The sequence below is a fragment of the Pristiophorus japonicus genome, chromosome 3, assembly GCF_044704955.1.
Source record: "Pristiophorus japonicus isolate sPriJap1 chromosome 3, sPriJap1.hap1, whole genome shotgun sequence".
Taxonomy (NCBI): domain Eukaryota; kingdom Metazoa; phylum Chordata; class Chondrichthyes; family Pristiophoridae; genus Pristiophorus; species Pristiophorus japonicus.
In genome coordinates, this window is record NC_091979.1 from 80374343 (window position 1) to 80396879 (window position 22537).

At 46.1% G+C, this 22537-nt stretch overlaps 1 protein-coding gene across 8 annotated transcripts in view; it reads left to right on the forward strand.

The window, feature by feature from the left end:
* Positions 1-22537, forward strand: part of slc12a8 (solute carrier family 12 member 8) — a 250883-nt gene that overhangs the window by 133749 nt on the left and 94597 nt on the right. For all 8 annotated transcript variants that reach the window (XR_011592652.1, XM_070875493.1, XM_070875494.1 and 5 more), the window contains exon 7: positions 18369-18482. Coding sequence is in view for 7 of the 8 variants with exons in the window: in XM_070875493.1 (XP_070731594.1) it covers positions 18369-18482 (114 nt within the window). In the remaining variant the exon portion in view is untranslated. The remainder of the gene's footprint in view (positions 1-18368; positions 18483-22537) is intronic.

Sequence of the window (22537 nt, forward strand, 5' to 3'; positions counted from 1 at the left end):
CCCCTTTCCACTCCGCGTGCGAAATTTCCCCCGACAGCTTTCCCCAGCGGGAAGCGGTGTGTGCTTGGGCGGCGCGTCCGCCCTTAAAGGGGAGGGTGCACCACCGCAGATGCCATTTTATTTTATTTGTCGGCCGACTGCCAAGTCGGCCCGACAATGGTGCCCACAGGTTCAACCGGGCCACCAACAGGCAGCCGGCATCCCTTCTTGAGTGCCAGGCCGCCGACCCAGCCGAAACCCTCACTGGTGGCTCAATAGAACTAACTAAACCCCATGCAGCGTTCGCAGCGGCCCGCCCCTTTAACTGAAGTGGGTGACGTGTCAGCGCGACGCTGATGACTGGGAGGGGCAGCCAACCCAGCCGAAGGCCATTGATTGGGCCGGAGAAAACCTTTAAAAAAAATGGTGAGTGCGCCCCATTTGGGGCGGGCTCAATTTCGGCCCCGTAGTTGGTAAAGAAGAGAAAGAATACTCTCTTTTTCACAAAGGCAAATACAGATGAGTGAGGCTATTTGGCCCATCTAAATTATTCATCCACAGAAATATATATACAAAAGCAAAATGCTGCGGATGCTGGAATCTGGAATAAAAACAGAAACTGCTGGAAATCTCAGCAGGTCAGGCAGCATCTGTGGAGAGGTAGCAGAGTTAACATTTTGGGTTGATGACCCTTTGTCAGAAATATTATTCTCTCCATCACATCTTCTAACGGTTCCTTGAATGACTCCATACTTTTTGTCTCCAGTATCTTATTGATTAGATTATTCCACGTGTTAATTCCTCTGTGTGAAGAAGCTCTAACTGACCGCAGTCCTCCGCTTGCATTTTACCAGTGTGCACCTCTACCCTCTTGTCCTGTAGTCATGATTTAACTTGAAATAGTACTTTTCTATTCCACATATACTTTTACAACATCCCCTCTCACTTGCCTCCTTTCAAGGTTGAAGAATCCACGTTTTTAGAACCTTTCCTCATAACATCTGATACTAGGGATCAGCCTTGTGCCCATTCCATTTTGTTTCCAAAACTTCGATGTTTGTCTTATGCGTGAACATAGTATACACATTGTTCCCTGACCAGAACACTGTTTAGCTTCAGCCATAGACTTATACTCCACTAATTTGAGAACAGCTAATTGCTTTGTTCATTGCTTCTCTACAATGACTGGACCTGGTCAGTGTTGAGTCTACTCTAACTCTGAGATTTCTTTCAGCCTCTTTTTTATGTGCAAGACTTTCCACTTTCCTGTGTTGCATTTCATCAGGCATAGTTCCACCTACTTGCAAAAATTGTGTAGCTCCTTTGTAATTCCACAACAGCTTCATCAGATTCTAATTCCTAGTTTAGTATCATCTATAAATCTAAACAATGTACATTGCATTTCTGAATCCAGATCACTTATGTAGTTCAATGTTGCCTTTGTTACCTCTATATTTGACTATTCGAATGCTCTCCTGGCCAGCCTCCCACCTTCCACCCTATATAAACTCTGCTGCCCGTGTCCTAACTCGCACCAAGTCCCGCTCACCCATCACCCCTGTGCTCGCTGACCTACATTGGCTCCCAGTCCAGGAAATGCCTCAATTTTAAAATTTTCATCCTTGTTTGCAAGGCCCAACCCATCCCTATCTCTGTAACCTCCTACAACCCTCCGAGATCCCTGCACTTCTCTACTTCTGGCCTCTTGCACATCCCCAATTTTAATAGCTCGACCATTGGCTGCTGTATCTTCAGTTGCCTAGGCCCTAAGCTTTGGAATTCCCTCCCTCAACCAGTCCCTGCCTCCATATCGCTCTCATACTTTATGATCCTTAAAATCTACCTCTTTGACCAATCTCCTTATGTGGCTTGGTGTCAAATTTGTTTGATAATGCTCCTGTGAAGCGCGTTAGGATGTTTTACTATGTTAAAGGCACTTTCTAAATACAAGTTGTTGTTCAGAAATAGTAGGGGCTCCAGCTCGGATCCTTGGTTCAATTCATCAATCCAATGTAACATTGCTCTTGTAAATAGTATCTGCTGTTCCTCTCTCTAGCCAATTCCTTATTCATCTCCATGTTTTCCTAGGACATCCATACCCTTGAGCTTGTGTATTAGCTTTTCATGCGGAATTTTATCAAAGGCTTTCTCAAAGTCTAGGTGTTTGTATCCTAGGACCTTCCAGTATCCACTTGCATGGCTTTCCTCAAAAAAGGAGGTTGGTTAGGTGGGATCTATGCCTTCTGATGCAGTTGTCACATTCTCGTTATTTTCAAAAAGATGCTCCTCAGCTTTGTTCCAAATGATCAATACATGCTGTTTGCTGTGAGGATTCCTTGATGAAGGCAAAGTATTACATGTAAAACTTGGTGGGCAGGATCTTCCGCTTGCTCTTTGATGGTTTAGTAGTGGCACTGGATCAGGCACAGTGGAAAACTAGGCCTTGAGCCCTTTCATCAGATCACCACTCCTTTTGGTGTCGCTTCTGATTTCCTAGTATCACACCAACACCTCCAACAACAACTACCTGTATTTATATAGCGCCTTTAATGTAGTAAAATATCCCAAGGCGCTTCACAGGAGTATTATAAACAAAAAAAATGAACACATAAGGAGAAATTAGGGCAGTTGACCAAAAGCTTGGTCAAAGAGGTAGGTTTAAAGGAGAGTCTTAAAGGAGGAGAGAGCTGTAGAGGCGTTGAGTGGTTTAGGGAGGGAATTCCAGAGCTTAGGGCAACAGACGGCATGGCAATCAATGGTTGAGCGATTATAATCAGGGATGCTCAAGAGGGCAGAATTGGAGAAGCGCAGATATCTCGTGGCGAGAGGGGCAGGGGGGAGGTGGTTGGGCGGGGGTTGCAGGAGACAGTGGTTGCGGGGCTGTGGGGAGATTACAGAGATAGTGAGGGGTAAGGCCATGGAGGGATTTGAAAACAAGGATGAGAATTTTGAAGTAGGCAGTGTATTCAAATGAGGTGATAAAGATAGAGTGTCACATTTTCCATCATTACCACCTCAGCAACACTGGCTGCTCAGAATGCCATCATTTAACCATCACCCAGCATTACTATGAGAAGCACAATGTCATAACAAATTTAAAAGCCCAAGGTAGGATCAGAAACGGATTGAGGTACAATGGATTGGTAGCTCTATATTGGTCAATTTTTGTCACTTCAGCGAGCCAGGAATTTATATTCTTCAATTTTTTTAATGATGCCTATCCCTTTAAGCTGCTCCAGGTGTCCAGTTTCTGCAGCAGTGGCCAGTTCCTGTCCCCTTCTCTCTTCCTCTCCCCCCACCCCTCCCTCTCCCTCACAATAGCTAACTCTCAAGGAATTAAAACTGATTAGCTCCCTCGTGTGACTGTAAATTATTAACCATTAATAACGTAATTATTTCTTGTGTCGCAATAACTGTTGGTTCATAATCCAGCCGGTAGATTCAATTCATCAGATTTTTGGGATGCTGCAGTTGCACTTTCCAATTTGAAATCTTTTGCCAGGTTGCATTTGAGGATTATAAAAGCAGAATAAAAGAACCTAACTGAATGCCAGCAACATCTAAAATCAAGTTTCTTTTCTGCACATTGTAGATGAATCTTTTGATAGAGTTGGAGTTTGCTAGATTAATTTTATAATTTATCTGGTCATGCAAAGTTCAAAGCTATTTTACAGCCTTTGAGATTGTCCCAAGATTGTAAACTAATTATAGGCAAGGCTTGAGCTAAATGGCTGCACTTACATCCAATAGTCTCTTAATGTTGTGCTCAGTAATCACCACCTTCATCTTTTTCAGGTTATAAATAGTGTCGTCTAAAAAAATTGTGCTTACAAGTCAGTGCTGGGGAAGAGAATACTTTTTAAATTTTTATATGTAGTGTTATTGAGCACTGCCAGATGATGTGAAAAATAAAACTCCACTTCAGTCATTATCCCAACCTCGAAGGAAGAGCTTGCATTAATGTAGTGCCTTTCATGTCCTCCAGACATCTCACAGCACTTCACAACCAATTTTGAGGCAAACAAAAAGCTGAAAAGATTCAAACATGGCAGCCAATTTATGCACAGCAAAGTCCCACAAGCAGCCAATGAATGATTGGTTATTTGCTTTTGGGAATGTTATTTGAAAGTGAAATATTAGCCATGACTCCGGGAGACTACCCTGCGCTTCTTTGAATCTTGCAATAAATTTGACCGGCACTGACAACCCTCTGGTACCTCACTCCAGTTGTCTGTTTCATATTTGAGCGATGATGGTGAGTGTTGGCAAGCTATTCAGCTGTATGTGGCCCTCACAGCCAAGCCCATTCCCATCCTCGTGTGACATATATACAAAGGCATTTTCCATTACAAGTGACTGAATAGCAATCGGGAGCAGGTTCCTAAGCTGATTTATTCCCTTTTTTTTAAACCAAAAATGCCGTAACAAACTGTGTTGTCCTTAATGCTGCCCCCGAAAAGATGTGTTACTAGCACAAGCCAACAATTAAATATGGAACCTTCCTGCCTCAGTACCAAATCAGAAAGCAAACTTACTCACTAAACCATTGGGCAAGCAACATGGTAGATATAATTATTATAGTATTAATTTAACCATTTCCCAATAAAGGATTATCTTCACAGATAAACACTGCTTCACTCAGACTATTTGCATTTTTATAGTAAGTATTTGAGAGCCACATTACAATCCACCCTAAACTATACAAATACAGATTGATGCAACTACTCTATTTTCACTGCTGAGTCTTGGCAGAGCTGCACCATGGATGTCAATATTTTCTGTGCATGCAGATGCTGCTGCGTACATCCTCTACAAGGTTCAAGTCAGGAGTGTGATGGATACTCACCGCTCGCCTGAATGGGTGCAGCCGCAATACTTAGGAAGCTCAACATCATCCAGGATCGATCTGTGTGCTTGATCTGTATCCCTGACTCTATCCATTTTTCCACATTAGTGCACTGTGACTGCACTAGTACATTGTACAATCTACAGGATGCACCGCAGCAACACACCAACGCTACTTTGATGGCACCTTCCCCCCAGCCTTATGACCTTTACCATCGAGAGGGACAAGAACAGCCATGTCGTGGGAACAGTATCACCTCCAAGTTCCCTTGCAAGTCACACACAATCCTGACTTGGACGCATTCCATTGTTCCTTAATTGTCGCTAGGCTAATTTCCTAGAAATCCCTACGTAACAACATTGTGGGAGCACCTTCACCTCAAGGACTGCAACAATTCAAGGAGAAGCCCCACCACTACCTTCTTGGGGCAATTGAAGATGGGCAATAAATGTGGTCTTGCCAGCGTTGCCCACATCCCAAGAACAAGTAATCTGTTTCACATATTTACAACCATTTTAGTGAAAAAATAAGGTTCCTCCTGCATTTCCTATTTCCTTTTGTTGGCCTTAATTTGTAAATACGACCCTTGTGCTTAAATTCTGTGCAGAGCAGATAAGCTTATATGGATCCAACTTGTCCAAACTTTTCAGAATTTTAAACACTTCTATCTTATCCCTGCTCAGTCTTCTCTTTTCAAGAGAAAACCTTTTTGCATACATCATTCCCTTAAGTTCCGTATCAACCATGACGTCCTTCTCCATAACCCCTCCAATAACAGAATATTCTTTTTGAAATAGAGTCACCAAAACTACACACAATGGGCCCAAGTTTCCGCCCTCTGGAAAAACGGCGCATCTCGATAAGGTGTGCCGATTTCTAGAAGAAAAAGGGCGCCGAAAACTCACCTTGTGATTCTACGAGCTCTTCAGGACATCTTTGTGCTTGGCACGGTGCAGCACAAGGGGTCGGGGATGGAGCTAGGTCCTGGCGCTGAAAACAGTGCCGGGACCTCTGCACATGCGCGCTAGAGTGTGCACGCGTGTGCAGTAGCTCCAGGCCCCCGAGGCTGGGTGGGAGGGGCCCCTAGCCCTGGCTGAATGGGCTCACCGGGGTGGCAAAGATCGGACTCGGGCCTCCCTCCTCTTCAGCTTCAGCTTCAGCTCCCGCTCCCCCCCCCCGGCCCCCTCCCGTTCAGGTCCCGCTCCGGCTCTTTCCCCCCCCCCCACTTCAGGTCGCACCCCCCCCCTCCCATTCAAGTCCCGTTCCGGTTCGGCCCTCCCCCCCACAACGTTCAGATCCCACTCCGACTGCCCCCCTGCCCCCGCCTCCCGTTCAGGCCTCGCTCCGGCTCTCCCCGCCCCCCCCCCCCCGCCTCCCCCTGTTCAGGTCCCGCTCCATCTCCTCCCCCTCCCTCACCTCCCTCCCTCCCCTCCCCCCTTCCCCTCTCCTCTCTTCCCCTCCCCATCAACTCTTCCCCCACCCTCTCCTCTTCCCCCCCTCTGACTCTCCTCCCCCCTCTTCCCCCCTCTGACTCTCCTACCCCCTCCTCTCCCCCTCCCTATCTCCTCTCCCACTTCCCCCTTCCCCCTCCTCTCCCCCTCCCTCCCTCCTCTCCCCCTCCCCCCTCCCCTCTCCCACCAACCCCTTCCCCCTCCTCTCCCCGTCCCTCCCTCCTCTCCCCCTCCCCCTCCCTCTCTCCTCTCCCACCTCCCCCTTCCCCCTCCCCCTCCTCTCCCTCTCCCTCCCTCCTCTCCCCCCTCCCCCCCCACCTCTCCCCTCCCTCCCCTCCCCTCCCTCCCCCCTCCTCTTCCCTCCCTCCACTCCCTCCACCCCTTTCCCTCCCTCTTCCCCCTCCTCTTCCCCCCTCCTCTCCCTCCCCCTTCTCTCCCTCCCCTCCTCCTCCCCGTCCCCTTCTCCTCCCCCTCCCCTCCTCCTCCCCCTCCCCCCTTCCTCTCCTCCACCCCTCGCTGTCAGAAACACAGAAAGAGAGACACTGACAGAGAGAGAGACACTGACAGAGAGAGAGACACTGGGGGGTAGAAACTTAATTTTTTATTTATTTTTTTATGTTTTATTTTTTAATTTTCTTTGATTTATTGGTTGATTTATTGATTTATTTATCATTTATTATTGATGATGGCTCTTTACTTGTAAAAGTGAAGTGTTTGTAAACTTCCCTCCCCCCCCAATTCTCTCGATCCCTACACCTGATTTCTAAGTGTAGGCAAGATTTTTCTGAGCGTACAAAAATCTACACTTACTGGACAAGCCCCCTTTTGAAAAAAAACTCTGTTCTAAAATGGAACTATTCTAACTCACTAGAACTGGAGCAAACTAAATGTCGAGAATTGCAATTTCTAAGATGCTCCATTCTAAACTAGTTGCTCCAAAAGAAATAGGAGCAACTCAGGCCGAAACTTGAGCCCAGTATTCCAAATGTAGTCTCACCAGGGTTAAATACAGTTTTAAAACGATGTCTCTGGATTTACAATCTATATTAACGACTTTGAGGAAGGGACTGAGTGAAACGTAGCCAAGTTTGCCGACAATACAAAGATGGGAGGAAAAGCAATGTGTGAGGAGGACACACAAAATCTGCAAAAGGACATAGACAGGCTAAGTGAGTGGGCAAAAATTTGGCAGATGGAGTACAATGTTGGAAAGTGTGAGATCATGCACTTTGGCAGGAAAAAAATCAAAGAGCAAGTTATTATTTAAATGGAGAAAGATTGCAAAGTGCTGCAGTACAGCAGGACCTGGGGGTACTTGTGCATGAAACACAAAAGGTTAGTATGCAGGTACAGCAAGTGATCAGGAAGGCCAATGGAATCTTGGCCTTTATTGCAAAGGAAATGGAGTATAAAAGCAGGGAAGTCTTGCTACAGCTATACAGGGTATTGATGAGGCCACACCTGGAATACTGCGTGCAGTTTTGGTTTCCATATTTACGAAAGAATATACTTGCTTTGGAGGCAGTTCAGAGAAGGTTCACAAGGTTGATTCCAGAGATGATGGGGTTGACTTATGAGGAAAGGTTGAATAGATTGGGCCTCTATTCATTGGAATTCAGAAGAATGAGAGGTGATCTTATCGAAATGTATAAGATTATGAGGGGGCTTGACATGGTGGATGCAGAACGGATGTTTACACTGATTGGGGAGACTAGAACTAGAGAGCATAATCTTAGAATAAGGGGCAGCCCATTTAAAACAGAGTTGAGGAGAAATTTCTTCTCTCAGAGGTTGTAAATCTGTGGAATTCGCTGCCTCAGAGAGCTGTGGAAGCTCGAGGGGCCATATGGCCTACTGCTCCTATTTCTTATCTTCTTATGTTCTTATATGTTATACACATCACCCCAAATGGCCTGGGAGCATTGTATTGATGGTTTTAGTGACCTGTGCACTAAAATCCTCAGATCTCCCTCCTGTTCGGATATCTTAAGTACATTCCTATTTAGCAAATAATCCACAGCAACCTCACCTGTGCCAAATCTCATAACTATACATTTCCTTATATTAAATTGCATCTGCCAGTTCTCTGCTCATTGATCAAACTTGTCAAGCTCCTTTTGAATTTGTGTGGATTAACATTCATCATTTGCCACTGCTGCCAAATTGGTATTGTCTACAAATTTGGATACTTGGGATGCAATTCCTTCCTCTAAATTAGCTGTAAAACTTCAAAACAACAGCAGGCCCAACACAGAACCTTGTGGCATTCCACTGATAACTGGCTATCAACCAGATATCTGCCCATGCACTGATACTCTATTGTCTACTAGCCACCCATTTGCCAATTCATTTTAGTACATTCCCATCTCTTCCACAGGCTTGGATCTTATATAGTAGCCTATTGTGTGGGACAGTACCCTGTGATTCTTTTGACTGGCTAAAATTATGGCTGTACTGTTATAATTGTAAGCACTCTAGTAGTGACTCCACGAGGTGAGGTATTGCACTTGAACTGTTGTGACCTTAGTCCATTTATTGCAGCTCCTGAATGAGGGTACAGTAAGGTGAGCTCACTTTTATACTTAGTTACATGCAGTATGCAAGTGACCTCTTGGTCTCAACCAGTTGCACCCTCTGGTGGTACAGGCATATTGTATACAGTGTGAAGATACATTCAATAGTCTTATGTAACTGTACATTGAGTGTACAGGGTATATACATGCACAACATCACTCCCCTCTAAATCTTGTGCCACTGGCCTTTGCAGTATGTGCTCTGGCCCTTGACTTGAGTGCCCAAAACTCTTGCACTTTGTCTGTGCTTGGGAATGGCTCTCTCCCTGTGGACCTCCAAGTCCTTATTGACACAGCATTGGGAAATGATCAGCAGTGGACGGTTGGAGGTTGCAGTGAGGGTTGAGTGGGTTCTGGGTGTGATCCATGTGTGTCCATGGCTACATACATCCATTTGCCCCCCCCCCCTCCCCCCATACATAGACCATGTGTGTGGCTGGACATCTACATTTATATACATGTACAGAGAATGGAAAGAAAAATTAGGATTGGTTACATCCTTGTTTGGGTTTTGTAGAAGTGGAACGAGTGCATATGACAGGTAAGGTACATACATGGTATTGCAGTCTTGCCTCTGTGGTGTAGGTGCAGGTGGGTGAGGATGCTAGTTCCAGAGTGACCAGACTGTGTCCCGGTTGTCTGATTGCGGCGCTGTGCCCCCTGCCAGTTGGGTGGGCTCGGATCGCTCCCCTAGCTGAGTCTCAGGGCCTTTGTTGTTGCCTAGTGGTGAGCAGAGCCACAGGAATGTGTGGCCTCCCTGTCCTCCTTTGAGGGCTGCAGGGTCTCCCTGTTGCCCTTCAGCGGTAGTGGGAGCCTGGTCATCCCAGGTCCCGGCGGGAGGGCTGGAAGGTGCTGGTCTCTTGCTCCCGGTACTGGCCCTGGTGGCCAGAGAGGTTTGGCCGATCTGGCGAAGGGTGCCAGTAGTGGTGCTTGTGCCGTCCACTGATCACTGGCCCTGCAGTGTGTAAGCTCCCACTGTGTGTGGCCACACTCCCTGGGGCATCACATTGGTCCCGGAGGCGCAGGCTACATGATCAGGTAGCCTGCTGGACATGGGTGCTTCAAACGGGAGATTGCCCTTGGTTTTGTCGGCATGCATATTGAACCTGGCATCACACATTATTCCATCATTTACATTCATGATACATTGGCTCCGATCGCATTCGGGTGCAAATTCACATTTATCAATTACATCTTTTCCCACAATTACATCTTTTCCCTGTATATTACCGGCATCGCTGTACAATATTACATTTAGATACTTGTATTCATCAATTACATCTTTTGCACGTATCCTACAGGCAACGCTGTTCAACTGTACATTTAGATACTTGCATTTTTTAATTACATCTCTTATATTAGTATCACCGGCATCACTGTACAAAAAGTGGAACTGTCCCTTTAACTGTTCTGGGTTGCCGGTCCCCTTTAAGAGGGCCTTGCAATCTTTACCCCAATCCGGTTCGCTGCTCGGCATCACGTGTTGCTCCCTCAATGCTGCCCCTCGTGGTCTGGTCGTGGCCATCTTGATTTCAGGCGCTTCACCTCGTGGTGCGGGCGCCATCTTTTCTCTCTCCATGAGGTAGGCTGCGGTGATCCTTCTCTCCCCAGGTTCTGCCACTGAAGCCGGGAATTTACCTTCTGCGTCGATCTTCTTCCTTCAGAGTCCTGCCACTGGAGCCCAGAAGGTGAGGTCTGGTCGTTCGGGTTGGATCAGCCCACCGTTGGGTAGTGTGGTCTGTGTCGTTACTGCGCAGTCGAGTTGGATGATAGGATCTTCAGGTGCTGCGATGGATCCAAATTTGGGGCCACATCGGATATCGATCACCGGGGCCTGGAGGCTTTCCCAGCTCCAACAGATTTGGATTTGTTTCATCCATCTTCCTAGCAGCATTGGACTATCACCAACAACAATCCACAAAGGTAGCTTGTGCATCGCGCCGCCGGAGGACACCTGGACATCCACGCTGCCAATGACTGGGATGGTGTCGTTTATGTAAGTGAGCAGCTTCATCTGGATTGGTAGCATTTTAGGTTGTCTGACAGGATTGTCCCAGAGTTTCTCGAAGGCCGCCTGGTTCATCAGCGATTGGCTTGCCCCTGTGTCGACCTCCATTGAGACTGAAGCACCGTTGATTTCGACTTACATTTTCAACGGGGAACTCTCGGTGGAGCAGGTAAACACTCCGTATACCTCTTCCTGGGGCTGAGCTGCCTCCTGGACTCTCTCTTCGTCTTCATCAGCGCTGGAGCCCGGGTGATCGGCCAACTCTTCAGCGACTCGGTGAGTAAAATTTATTTTACACATTCGCTGGAGATAGCCTTTAGTGTTACAGCCTTTGCAAGTGTAGTCTCGGTATTGGCTCTGTGATTTCCTCCACAGTGCCAGCACGGGGCTGGCCAGTTGGCACCCTGCGGTGGACTCAGGGTTGCGGGGCTCGGGGTCGCAGTCTTGCCTCTGAAAGGTGCCATTCGGTTCAGTGTACTTGCCATGCTGGAGTCCTGGGGTTGAGTCATCATCCTTCTGGAATCGCAGGCCGAGGCCATGAACTCTTGGCTCACGTTAATTGCCTTCTGTAGGGTGACCGTGGTGTCCGCAGAGAGCAGCCTGTGGAGGAGGCCTTCGTGGCCGATTCCAATAACAAAGATGTCCCTCAGTGCTTCGGTGAGGTGGTTGCCAAAATCACACGGTGCAGTCTCAGGTCTGCAGCATATTTTGCGATTTCTTGGCCTTCGAGCCGCTGGTGTGTATAGAACCGGTGTCTGGCTGCGAGGATGCTCTCTTTTGACTTGACTTGAGCAGTGAGAGGCGGCGGCAGTCCAAGAGGCGGGAGTTCCTGGCGTTGGTGAGGCCTATAAAGGCTCAGCGGCAGCGAGAGGTGTACCTGTGCAGCTGCAGCGGGGAGAGAAGGCAAAAAAGAAGTAGAAAGAAATCAAAAGGTGACGTCACAGCCAAGGGGGTAAGTGATTGGCTGGTGATTGGTGAGTAGTTTTTCTTTTTTCTCTTCTATAACAGTGAGTAAACTTTAGCATTGTTGTTGCCTATCTAAGGGTTAAGTCATGTCAGGACAGCTCGGTCACGTGTTATGCTCCTCCTGTACCATGTGGGAACTCAGGGACGACACCAGTGTTCCTGACGACTACGTGTGCGGGAAGTGTATCCTCCTCCAGCTCCTGACGGACCGCGTTGCGGAGTTGGAGCTGAGGGTGGATTCACTCTGGAGCATCCACGATGCTGAGAATGACGTGAGTAGCACGTGTAGCGAGTTGGTCGTACCGCAGGAAAAGGGTCCACAGCCAGATACGGAATGGAAGACCAACAGGAAGAGCAGTGCAAGGAAGGTAGTGCAGGGGTCCCCTGTGGTCATCCCCCTGCAAAACAGATACACTGCTTTGGGTACTGTTGAGGGGGATGACTCATCAGGGGAGGGCAGCAGCAGCCAAGTTCATGGCACCGTGGCTGGCTCTGTTGCACAGGAGGGCAGGAAAAACAGCGATAGTGATAGGGGATTCAATTGGAAGGGGAATTGATAGGCGTTTCTGCGGCCGCAACGGAGACTCCAGGATGGTATGTTGCCTCCCTGGTGCAAGGGTCAAGGATGTCTCGGAGCGGGTGCAGGACATTCTAAAAAGGGAGGGAGATCAGCCAGTTGTCGTGGTGCATATTGGTACCAACGACATAGGTAAAAAAAAGGGATGAGGTCCTACGAAACGAATTTAAGGAGCTAGGAGCTAAATTAAAAAGTAGGACCCCAAAAGTAGTAATCTTGGGATTGCTACCAGTGCCACATGCTAGTCAGAGTAGGAATCGCAGGATAGCTCAGATGAATACGTGGCTTGAGCAGTGGTGCAGCAGGGAGGGATTCAAATTCCTGGGGCATTGGAACCGGTTCTGGGGGAGGTGGGACCAGTACAAACCAGACGGTCTGCACCTGGGCAGGACCGGAACCAATGTCCTAGGGGGAGTGTTTGCTAGTGCTGTTGGGGAGGAGTTAAACTAATATGGCAGGGGGATGGGAACCAATGCAGGGAGACAGAGGGAAACAAAAAGGAGGCAAAAGCAAAAGACAGAAAGGAGATGAGGAAAAGTGGAGGGCAGAGAAACCCAAGGCAAAGAACAAAAAGGGCCACAGTACAGCAAATTTCTAAAAGGACAAGGGTGTTAAAAAAACAAGCTTGAAGGCTTTGTGTCTTAATGCAAGGAGTATCCGCAATAAGGTGGATAAATTAACTGTGCAAATAGATGTTAACAAATATGAAGTGATTGGGATTATGGAGACGTGGCTCCAGGATGATCAGGGCTGGGAACTCAACATCCAGGGGTATTCAACATTCAGGAAGGATAGAATAAAAGGAAAAGGAGGTGGGGTAGCATTGCTGGTTAAGGAGGAGATTAAGGCAATAGTTAGGAAGGACATTAGCTTGGATGATCTATATGGGTAGAGCTGCAGAACACCAAAGGGCAAAAAACGTTAGTGGGAGTTGTGTACAGACATCCAAACAGTAGTAGTGATATTGGGGAGGGCATCAAACAGGAAATTAGGGGTGCATGCAATAAAGGTGCAGCAGTTATAATGGGTGATTTTAATATGCACATAGATTGGGCTAACCAAACTGGAAGCAATACGGTGGAGGAGGATTTCCTGGAGTGCATAAGGGATGGTTTTCTAGACCAATATGTCGAGGAACCAACTAGGGGGGAGGCCATCTTAGACTGGTTGTTGTGTAATGAGAGAGGATTAATTAGCAATCTCGTTGTGCAAGGCCCCTTGGGGAAGAGTGACCATAATATGGTGGAATTCTGCATTAGGATCGAGAATGAAACAGTTAATTCAGAGACCATGGTCCAGAACTTAAAGAAGGGTAACTTTGAAGGTATGAGGCGTGAATTGGCTAGGATAGATTGGCGAATGATACTGAAGGGGTTGACTGTGGATGGGCAATGGCAGACATTTAGAGACCGCATGGATGAACTACAACAATTGTACATTCCTGTCTGGCGTAAAAATAAAAAAGGGAAGGTGGCTCAACCGTGGCTATGAAGGGAAATCAGGGATAGTATTAAAGCCAAGGAAGTGGCATACAAATTGGCCAGAAACAGCAGCGAACCCGGGGACTGGGAGAAATTTAGAACTCAGCAGAGGAGGACAAAGTGTTTGATTAGGGCAGGGAAAATGGAGTACGAGAAGAAGCTTGCAGGGAACATTAAGACGGATTGCAAAAGTTTCTGTAGATATGTAAAGAGAAAAGGTTAGTAAAGACAAACGTAGGTCCTCTGCAGTCAGAATCAGGGGAAGTCATAACGGGGAACAAAGAAATGGCAGACCAATTGAACAAGTACTTTGGTTCGGTATTCACTAAGGAGGACACAAACAACCTTCCGGATATAAAAGGGGTCAGAAGGTCTAGTAAGGAGGAGGAACTGAGGGAAAATCATTATTAGTCGGGAAATTGTGTTGGGGAAATTGATGGGATTGAAGGCCGATAAATCCCCAGGGCCTGATGGACTGCATCCCAGAGTACTTAAGGAGGTGGCTGGAAATAGTGGATGCATTGACAGTCATTTTCCAACATTCCATTGACTCTGGATCAGTTCCTATAGAGTGGAGGGTAGCCAATGTAACCCCACTTTTTAAAAAAGGAGGGAGAGAGATAACAGGGAATTATAGACCGGTCAGCCTGACATCGGTAGTGGGTAAAATGATGGAATCAATTATTAAGGATGTCATAGCAGTGCATTTGGAAAGAGGTGACATGATAGGTCGAAGTCAGCATGGATTTGTGAAAGGGAAATCATGCTTGACAAATCTTCTGGACTTTTTTGAGGATGTTTCCAGTAGAGTGGACAAGGGAGAACCAGTTGATGTGGTATATTTGGACTTTCAGAAGGCTTTCGACAAGGTCCCACACAAGAGATTAATGTGCAAAGTTAAAGCACATGGGATTGGGGGTAGTGTGCTGACATGGATTGAGAACTGGTTGTCAGGCAGGAAGCAAAGAGTAGGAGTAAATGGGTACTTTTCAGAATGGCAGGCAGTGACTAGTGGGGTACTGCAAGGTTCTGTGCTGGGGCCCCAGCTGTTTACACTGTACATTAATGATTTAGACGAGGGGATTAAATGTAGTATCTCCAAATTTGCGGATGACACTAAGTTGGGTGGCAATGTGAGCTGCGAGGAGGATGCTATGAGGCTGCAGAGCGACTTGGATAGGTTAGGTGAGTGGGCAAATGCATGGCAGATGAAGTATAATGTGGATAAATGTGAGGTTATCCACTTTGGTGGTAAAAACAGAGAGACAGACTATTATCTGAATGGTGACAGATTAGGAAAAGGGGAGGTGCAAAGAGACCTGGGTGTCATGGTGCATCAGTCATTGAAGGTTGGCATGCAGGTACAGCAGGCGGTTAAGAAAGCAAATAGCCTGTTGGCCTTCATAGCGAGGGGATTTGTGTACAGGGGCAGGGAGGTGTTGCTACAGTTGTACAGGGCATTGGTGAGGCCACACCTGGAGTATTGTATACAGTTTTGGTCTCCTAACCTGAGGAAGGACATTCTTGCTATTGAGGGAGTGCAGTGAAGGTTCACCAGACTGATTCCTGGGATGGCGGGACTGACCTATCAAGAAAGACTGGATCAGCTGTGCTTGTATTCACTGGAGTTCAGAAGAATGAGAGGGGACCTCATAGAAACGTTTAAAATTCTGACGGGGTTAGACAGGTTAGATGCAGGAAGAGTGTTCCCAATGTTGGGGAAGTCCAGAACCAGGGGACACAGTCTAAGGATAAGGGGTAAGCCATTTAGGACCGAGATGAGGAGAAACTTCTTCACCCAGAGAGTGGTGAACCTGTGGAATTCTCTACCACAGAAAGTTGTTAAGGCCAATTCACTAAATATATTCAAAAAGGAGTTAGATGTAGTCCTTACTACTAGGGGGATCAAGCGGTATGGCGAGGAAGCAGGAATGGGGTACTGAAGTTGCATGTTCAGCCATGAACTCATTGAGTGGCGGTGCAGGCTAGAAGGGCCGAATGGCCTACTCCTGCACCTATTTTCTATGTTTCTATGTTTCTATGAGCTGTTCCTGTATCAACGTTACAAGCTCCATGAATGTTTTGATTGTCGTCTTCTCTGGGGCTAGCAAGTCCCTGACAAGGCCATAAATGGTGGGCCCACAACTGCTGAGCAGGATAGCTCGGCGCTTATCAGCCAGCAAGGTCAGTGTGTTCCCAGCCAGATCGTTCACGATGAAATCGTGTTCTAGCCTTTCCACAAAGGCATTCCAATCTTCCCCACCAGCGAATTGTTGAAAGTTGCCAAGGTTAGCTATTTTTCACGTGGAAATTCGTATTCTCGTCGCCAATTATTATATCTGTAAGCACTCTCTTCATGACTCCACGAGGTAAGGTATTCCACTTGAACTGTTGTGACCTTCGTCCATTTATTGCAGCTCCTGAATGAGGGTTCAGTAAAGGTGAGCTCCCTTTTATACTTGGTTACCTGCGGTGTGCAGGTGACCTCAAGGTCTCCAACTGTTGCACCCTTTGGTGGTACAGACATATTGTATACAGTGTGAAGATACATTCAATGGGCTTATGTAACTGTACATTGAGTGTACAGGGTATATACATGCACAACATGTACCATTCAACATTTAGAGTAGCTTTGAAGTGATAGTGACATTTGAGTGACAATGTCACTGTTGAAAAAGAAAAAAGAAATACTTGCATTTATATAGCACTTTTCATGACCTCAGGACATCCCAAAATGCTTTACAGCCAATCAAGTACCTTTGAAGAGTAGTCACTATTGTAATGTAGGAAACGTGGCAGCCAATTTGTGTACTCCCATAAACAGCAATGTAATAATGACCAGATAATCTGTTTTAGTGATGTTGATTGATGGATAAATGCCCACGTACCCAGAATAATCATCTTCATATTGCATTTTGTTATGAAGCATATGGTGAAGTTACAATGATAGATCTGTTATTTGTCAAAGTTGGAAGCCAGAACATGTGGGATTGTGAGTACTGTATGGATGTCTTGCTTGACAGCTGTGAATTTGTTACTCTCACCCACAGGCCACAGGCCTTTCATGTAGTCACTGGAGCTAAAGAATAGCAGTGAAAGTGATAGCAAATTAAAAGAAAGAATAGGGGAATTTTGGGGTAATGATTATATATGTGGGAGTTGACTGATAATTTTACAGAATGTGTAATGATTCCATTACAATGAAGGAAAATGTTCATCAGACTTTATAAATATAAATTTAGAGCCTTTACCGTTAACACATTACATAAATACACTAAATGTTTTCATTTTGAGGTTCTTCAGTTTAAGGCACATGAACCTGAATCTAACCCGGTTTTGAAATTGAGTGGTGTGGATGGAGGCGGCGGGGGAGGCTTGGGGGTGGAGCTTTGGCTCCAAACTGCTCTGACCTCAGCAGTGTGAGGCTTTTTTGTCAACTGCATATCCCCAGTCAATTATTTGCCTGAAATTAGAGGGAAGTGGCAGCAGGCTGGTGGGCGGGAGTGGAATGTCAGTCAGTAGGAGGCCGCAGGCAGTGACCGAAGGAACAGTCACCCAAGTCATGGCAAAGGGGGTTTCAGGAAGGCCTTGCAATTGGGGTGGGTCAGGGTGGAGACCTAAGACCTTAGGTGGAGACCTAAGCTTTGCTTCTGTCCTAAAAAGAAATATTTAAAACAGTTAAATAACTTACCTCTTTGGCCCCGACTCCTCATGAACTTTAGTGACATCGTTGATGCTCAAGGCCCGCCTGATGCAATTTTCAAATGGGCCTGTAAATACGCATATAGCCTACCTACCTGAAACACCTTAAATAACTATGCTGGTTATAAGACCCTAATTGCAATTTTGAGGTACAAATGAATGGAGTGGGTGCTACCCAGCAGTGAGTGACCTAAACAGTGGTCCTTAAAGGGAGCGTTGGCAGCGGCTCAAAAAATGACCAAGGGCTGCTCCTGGGCCCACAGTGAAAAATGGTTCATTTGCCCCAGTAGCCCCCCAGTTCTTTTCCCTGGGGACCATTGTTCAAAAGTATGATCCTTGACAGTGACAGTGCGTGTTGGAAGGCTATTCAACCATGGGGGCATCAATGCTAAGCCTGAATCTTCCTTTACTCAGCATCCAATCCCAGCAGAGGTCATGATAGTGATCACGAGCAAGAAGTTATCTTCATTCTAACTGAGTGCTAAGGTGAATTGTAGCACCCTGGGGGTTACCCCAGCTGAGATATTTAAGCAGACCAGGAGTTGAACCTGGGGGCTTTCTGGCATGTGTGGCTTAGCCTGACTTTGTCAGCTAAAGCTTTGGGGGAGCCCCCTGATTCTGGTTTTATGGGTTTTTTAGGTTATGTGATATTGTTAAAAATATGGAATCTGTAAGCACTGTATGATATTACATTGGTAAAACAATGAAAGATTCAGGATTGACTTTAAATTTCATAATTTTCAGAAAATCTGAAACAAAACTGAATTTCCCCTTTGATTCCTCAGATTTTGGGTTTGTGGGATACAGTGAAGAACTGCTCGGGAACAACACGTTCCCAGACTACAGCCCAGAAGAAAGTTTCTTCACAGTTTTTGGTGTCTTCTTTCCTACTGCTACGGGTAAGATAATATAAGTGGTTATTCATATTTCAATGCTGTTTGTTTACATTTGTCACCACCACGGACTAGAATTGTTGATGCAATTCATTATGTATACCACATTAGTGCAACAGGGGATGTTGAGGTCCCTAATTTAACCAGTTGAGCCATTGGGGGAATCCTTACTCTGTCTCCCAGTATAATAGGCTACCCCTGGAATGAAGGTTGGCTAATAGATTCCCCCATGAAAGGCCTGTGCATTAATAGGCTTCCTCCCGAATGGCGGTCGAGTAACAGATTGTCCCTAAAAGCGAACTAATAACAGGTTACCCTATGAATTGGAGTCCGATAACCAGCTTCCTACAAAATGAGTCCAATCACAGATTATCGACTGAATGAGATTCCAATAACGGATTGTGCTCTAAACGTGAGTTCAGTAATAGGCTGCCCTCTGAGTTAGAGTCTAATAATAAGCCACCCTCTGGATGGGAGTCCAATGCAAAATGATGTATTGATTCTTTACTTTGATCAACTTTTGACTCTTGCAACTGATTTTAATAGATTTAATTTTGGCCAATGCATTGAATTTTATCCTGTCTATCTGTTGTGTTCTATGTAAAATAGTAAATAGATTTTCATTTTTTAAATTTTAATTGAAGTATGAATTTCCAAACTGCATGGTAAGACCAACAGAAAGCTAAAGCTACTTTACATAGAATCTACAGCACATTTGGTCTGTCTGGTCTATGCTGGTGTTTATACTCCACAGGAGTGTCCTCCTACTCTTCACACCTTGCCCCATATCACACTATTCCCTTTATCATGTATACACCAAGTCTCTCCTTAAATACATCAGTACTGTCTGCTTCAACCACACCATGTGGCAGTGAGTTCCACATTATCACTACTCTCTGAGGAAATGAATTCCTCCTAAATTCTTATTTGATTTGTTAGTGGCTATCTTACATTTATGCCCCCTTATTCAGGACTCACCCACAAGTGGACACAGTTTCTTATGCTCACCCTATCATACCCCTTTACAATTGTAAAACACTGAGCAATAAGATTGTATTTTTTCGTTCTTGATCATTTTCTCCACTGCTAGGCCCTCTCTTTCCATACACTGACTTAGAGGATATCCAGCTGCTGCATGTCCCACTACCAGCTTTCTCCTGGGGTTGGCAGAGACAGCAATGGAAATTCAGGATATTAGGCAGCTTGCTAGGCCCTGTGTCCCTGTCTGTACTTGCATGTGGCGAAGAGGGAAGGTGTAGCCAACTTCCATCCGAGCAGGCAAGAGAAATTGAGCTTGCCATAGGCCTGTTTTTTCTAACTCCGCTCCCCCCTCCCCCCATCCCCGGTTTCTGTCGACGTCCCACCCAATTTCATACAAGATAGGAGGAAAATCTAGCCCCTGTGTTAGAATGGGTTCCGTTCCAGCCCTTGCAAGGATTTAACTTTTTCTAGACCTTGGATTTGCATTCGAAAGGATTCCTCATTAATACAAATTAAGGACATCTTCCATTTGTTGGCAAAGTCTTTGCTAATCTTTCACCATGGAACTCTGCAATCAGTAACATGGCTTACAAGCTACACGTATCCCATCTATTTCTATGTCAGTCTTCACTTTTTTTCAGGCCTTAAGATCCCTTTGGAAGTAGCCTTGTGTCAGTTGTGGCTCAGTGGGTAGTACACTCGTCTCTGAGTCAGTAGGTTGTGGGTTCAAGTCCCATTCCAGAAACTTGAGCTCATAAATCTAGACTGACACTCCAATGCAGTACTGAGGGAGTGTTGCACTGTCGGAAGTGCTGTCTTTCAGATGAGACGAGATTCCATCTGCCCTGTCAGGTGGACATAAAAGCTCCTTCGGCACTATTTTGAAGAAGCGCAGGGGAGTTATCCCTGATGTCCTGGCCAATATTTAGTCCTCAATCAACATAACAAAAAACAGATTATCTGGTCATTCATTATCATCATCATCATAGGCAGTCCCGCGAAACGAGGATGATTTTCTTCCATGCCAAAAAAGGATAATCTGGTCATTATCACATTGCTGTTTGTGGGAGTTTGCTGTGCCCAAGTTGGCTGCTGCATTTCCCACATTACAACAGTGACTACACTCCAAAAGTACTTAATTGGTTGTAAAGCGCTTTTGAGACGTCCGGTGGTCGTGAAAGGCACTATACAAATGCAAGTCTTACTTTTCCCACATAAGAGGTTAGTGTGCAAAATTAAAGCACATAGGATTGGGGGTAATGTATTGGCATGGATTGAAAATTGGTTTACTGACAGGAAACACAGAGTAGGAATAAACGGGTCTTTTTCGGGGTGGCGGGTAGTGACTAGTGAGGTACCACAGGGATCAGTGCTTGGGCCCCAGCTATTCACAATATATATAAATGATTTGGATGAGGGAACCAAATGTAATATTTCCAAGTTTGCTGACAACCCAAAACTAGGTGGGGATACAAAGATGCTGCAAGGTGTTTTAGATAGGTTGAGTGAGTGGGCAAACACATGGCAGATGCAGTATAACATGGATAAATGTGAAGTTATTCACTTTGGTAGGAAAAACATAAGGACAATATATTATTTAAATGGTGATGTTTTGTGAAGTGTCGATGTACAGAGGGATCTGGGTGTCCTTGTACACCAGTCATTGAAAGCAAACATGAAGATGCAGCAAGCAGTTAGGAAGACAAATGGTATGTTGGCCTTCATTGCAAGAGGATTTGAGTACAGGAGCAAGGATGTCTTACTACAGTTAAAGAGATCGGTGATCGCACCTGGAGTATTGTCTGCAGTTTTGGTCTCCTTACCTAAGAAAGGATATACTTGCCATAGAGGGAGTGCAGCGAAGATTCCTGGGATGGCAGAACTATCGTATAAGGAGAGATTGGGTCGACTAGGTCTGTATTCACTAGAGTTTAGAAGAATGAGAGGGGATCTCATTGAAACGTATAAAATTCTGACTGGGTTGGATAGACTGGATCCGGGGAGGATGTTTCCCCTGACTGGGAAGTTTAGAACAAGGGGTCACAGTCTCAGAATACGGGGTAGGAAATTTAGGACTGAGATGAGGAGAAATTTTTTCACTCAGAGAGTGGTGAACCTGTGGAATTCTCTGCCAAGTGGAGGCCAAGTCATTGATTATATTTAAGATGGAGATAGATTTATAGAAACAAAAGGCACCAAGGGGTATGGGGAAAAAGCGGGAATAAAGAGGATCGGCCATGATCATATTGAATGGCGGTGCAGACTTGAAGCGCCAAATGGATTCCTACTGCTCCTATTTTCTATGTTTCTATGTTTTTCTTTTGCTGTCCGATTTCGGGTATGGTGTAAAATGACTGTTGATTTGCTATCAGCCCATTTTGCGCCATTGGCGAAGACCAATTTCACCTCCTCTGTATCTGCACTTGTTTGCAGTGGTGCTACTTAGCTACTATATGGAGCGGCCCTCGACCTGTGAGGGAGCACAGGTCAGGGATATAAGGAGGAGCCAGCCCATGCAGGGAGCAGCATGAGCTGTCCCAAGAGGGCTTCGAGGAGGGTGACTGGAATGATGTCCCCAGAATCCAGGTCGCCTATTTGAGCACGGGTAGGACCATCGGAGCAGCCCAGATACAGCAGGAGAGGTGCAAGCAGCTGAGGAGCGGCAAGGTCGGGGCAGAGGAGCGGCGAGAGATCGGGGCCCGGAAGAGGCGAGGGCCCTGGGATAGCACAGGCCAGCAGGAGTATGTGTGCATACTAGGTCCGTGTAGCAGAGCTTGGATTCCAGTCATCTTCGTTAACCCTTGCCACTGGACCAGGACCTAGCTCTGTCAAGCTCGTGTAGTGGCTGGTGTGCAACGGCCACCCCACGTTAAAAGAATCCACGCACAGGCATTTTCCACCCTTCAATATGTGGTTCGGGACCTGAAATATCAGGTCCCTCATTGAAACACCTGTGAACTCATCCCTTTTTGGTATGGAAGCAAGTTATCCGCGATACGAGGGACTGCCTAATACTATACTATACTATATGGAGTGGGAGCAAGAAATGATTTACAGAAATTGGGATTTACTTCCAACAG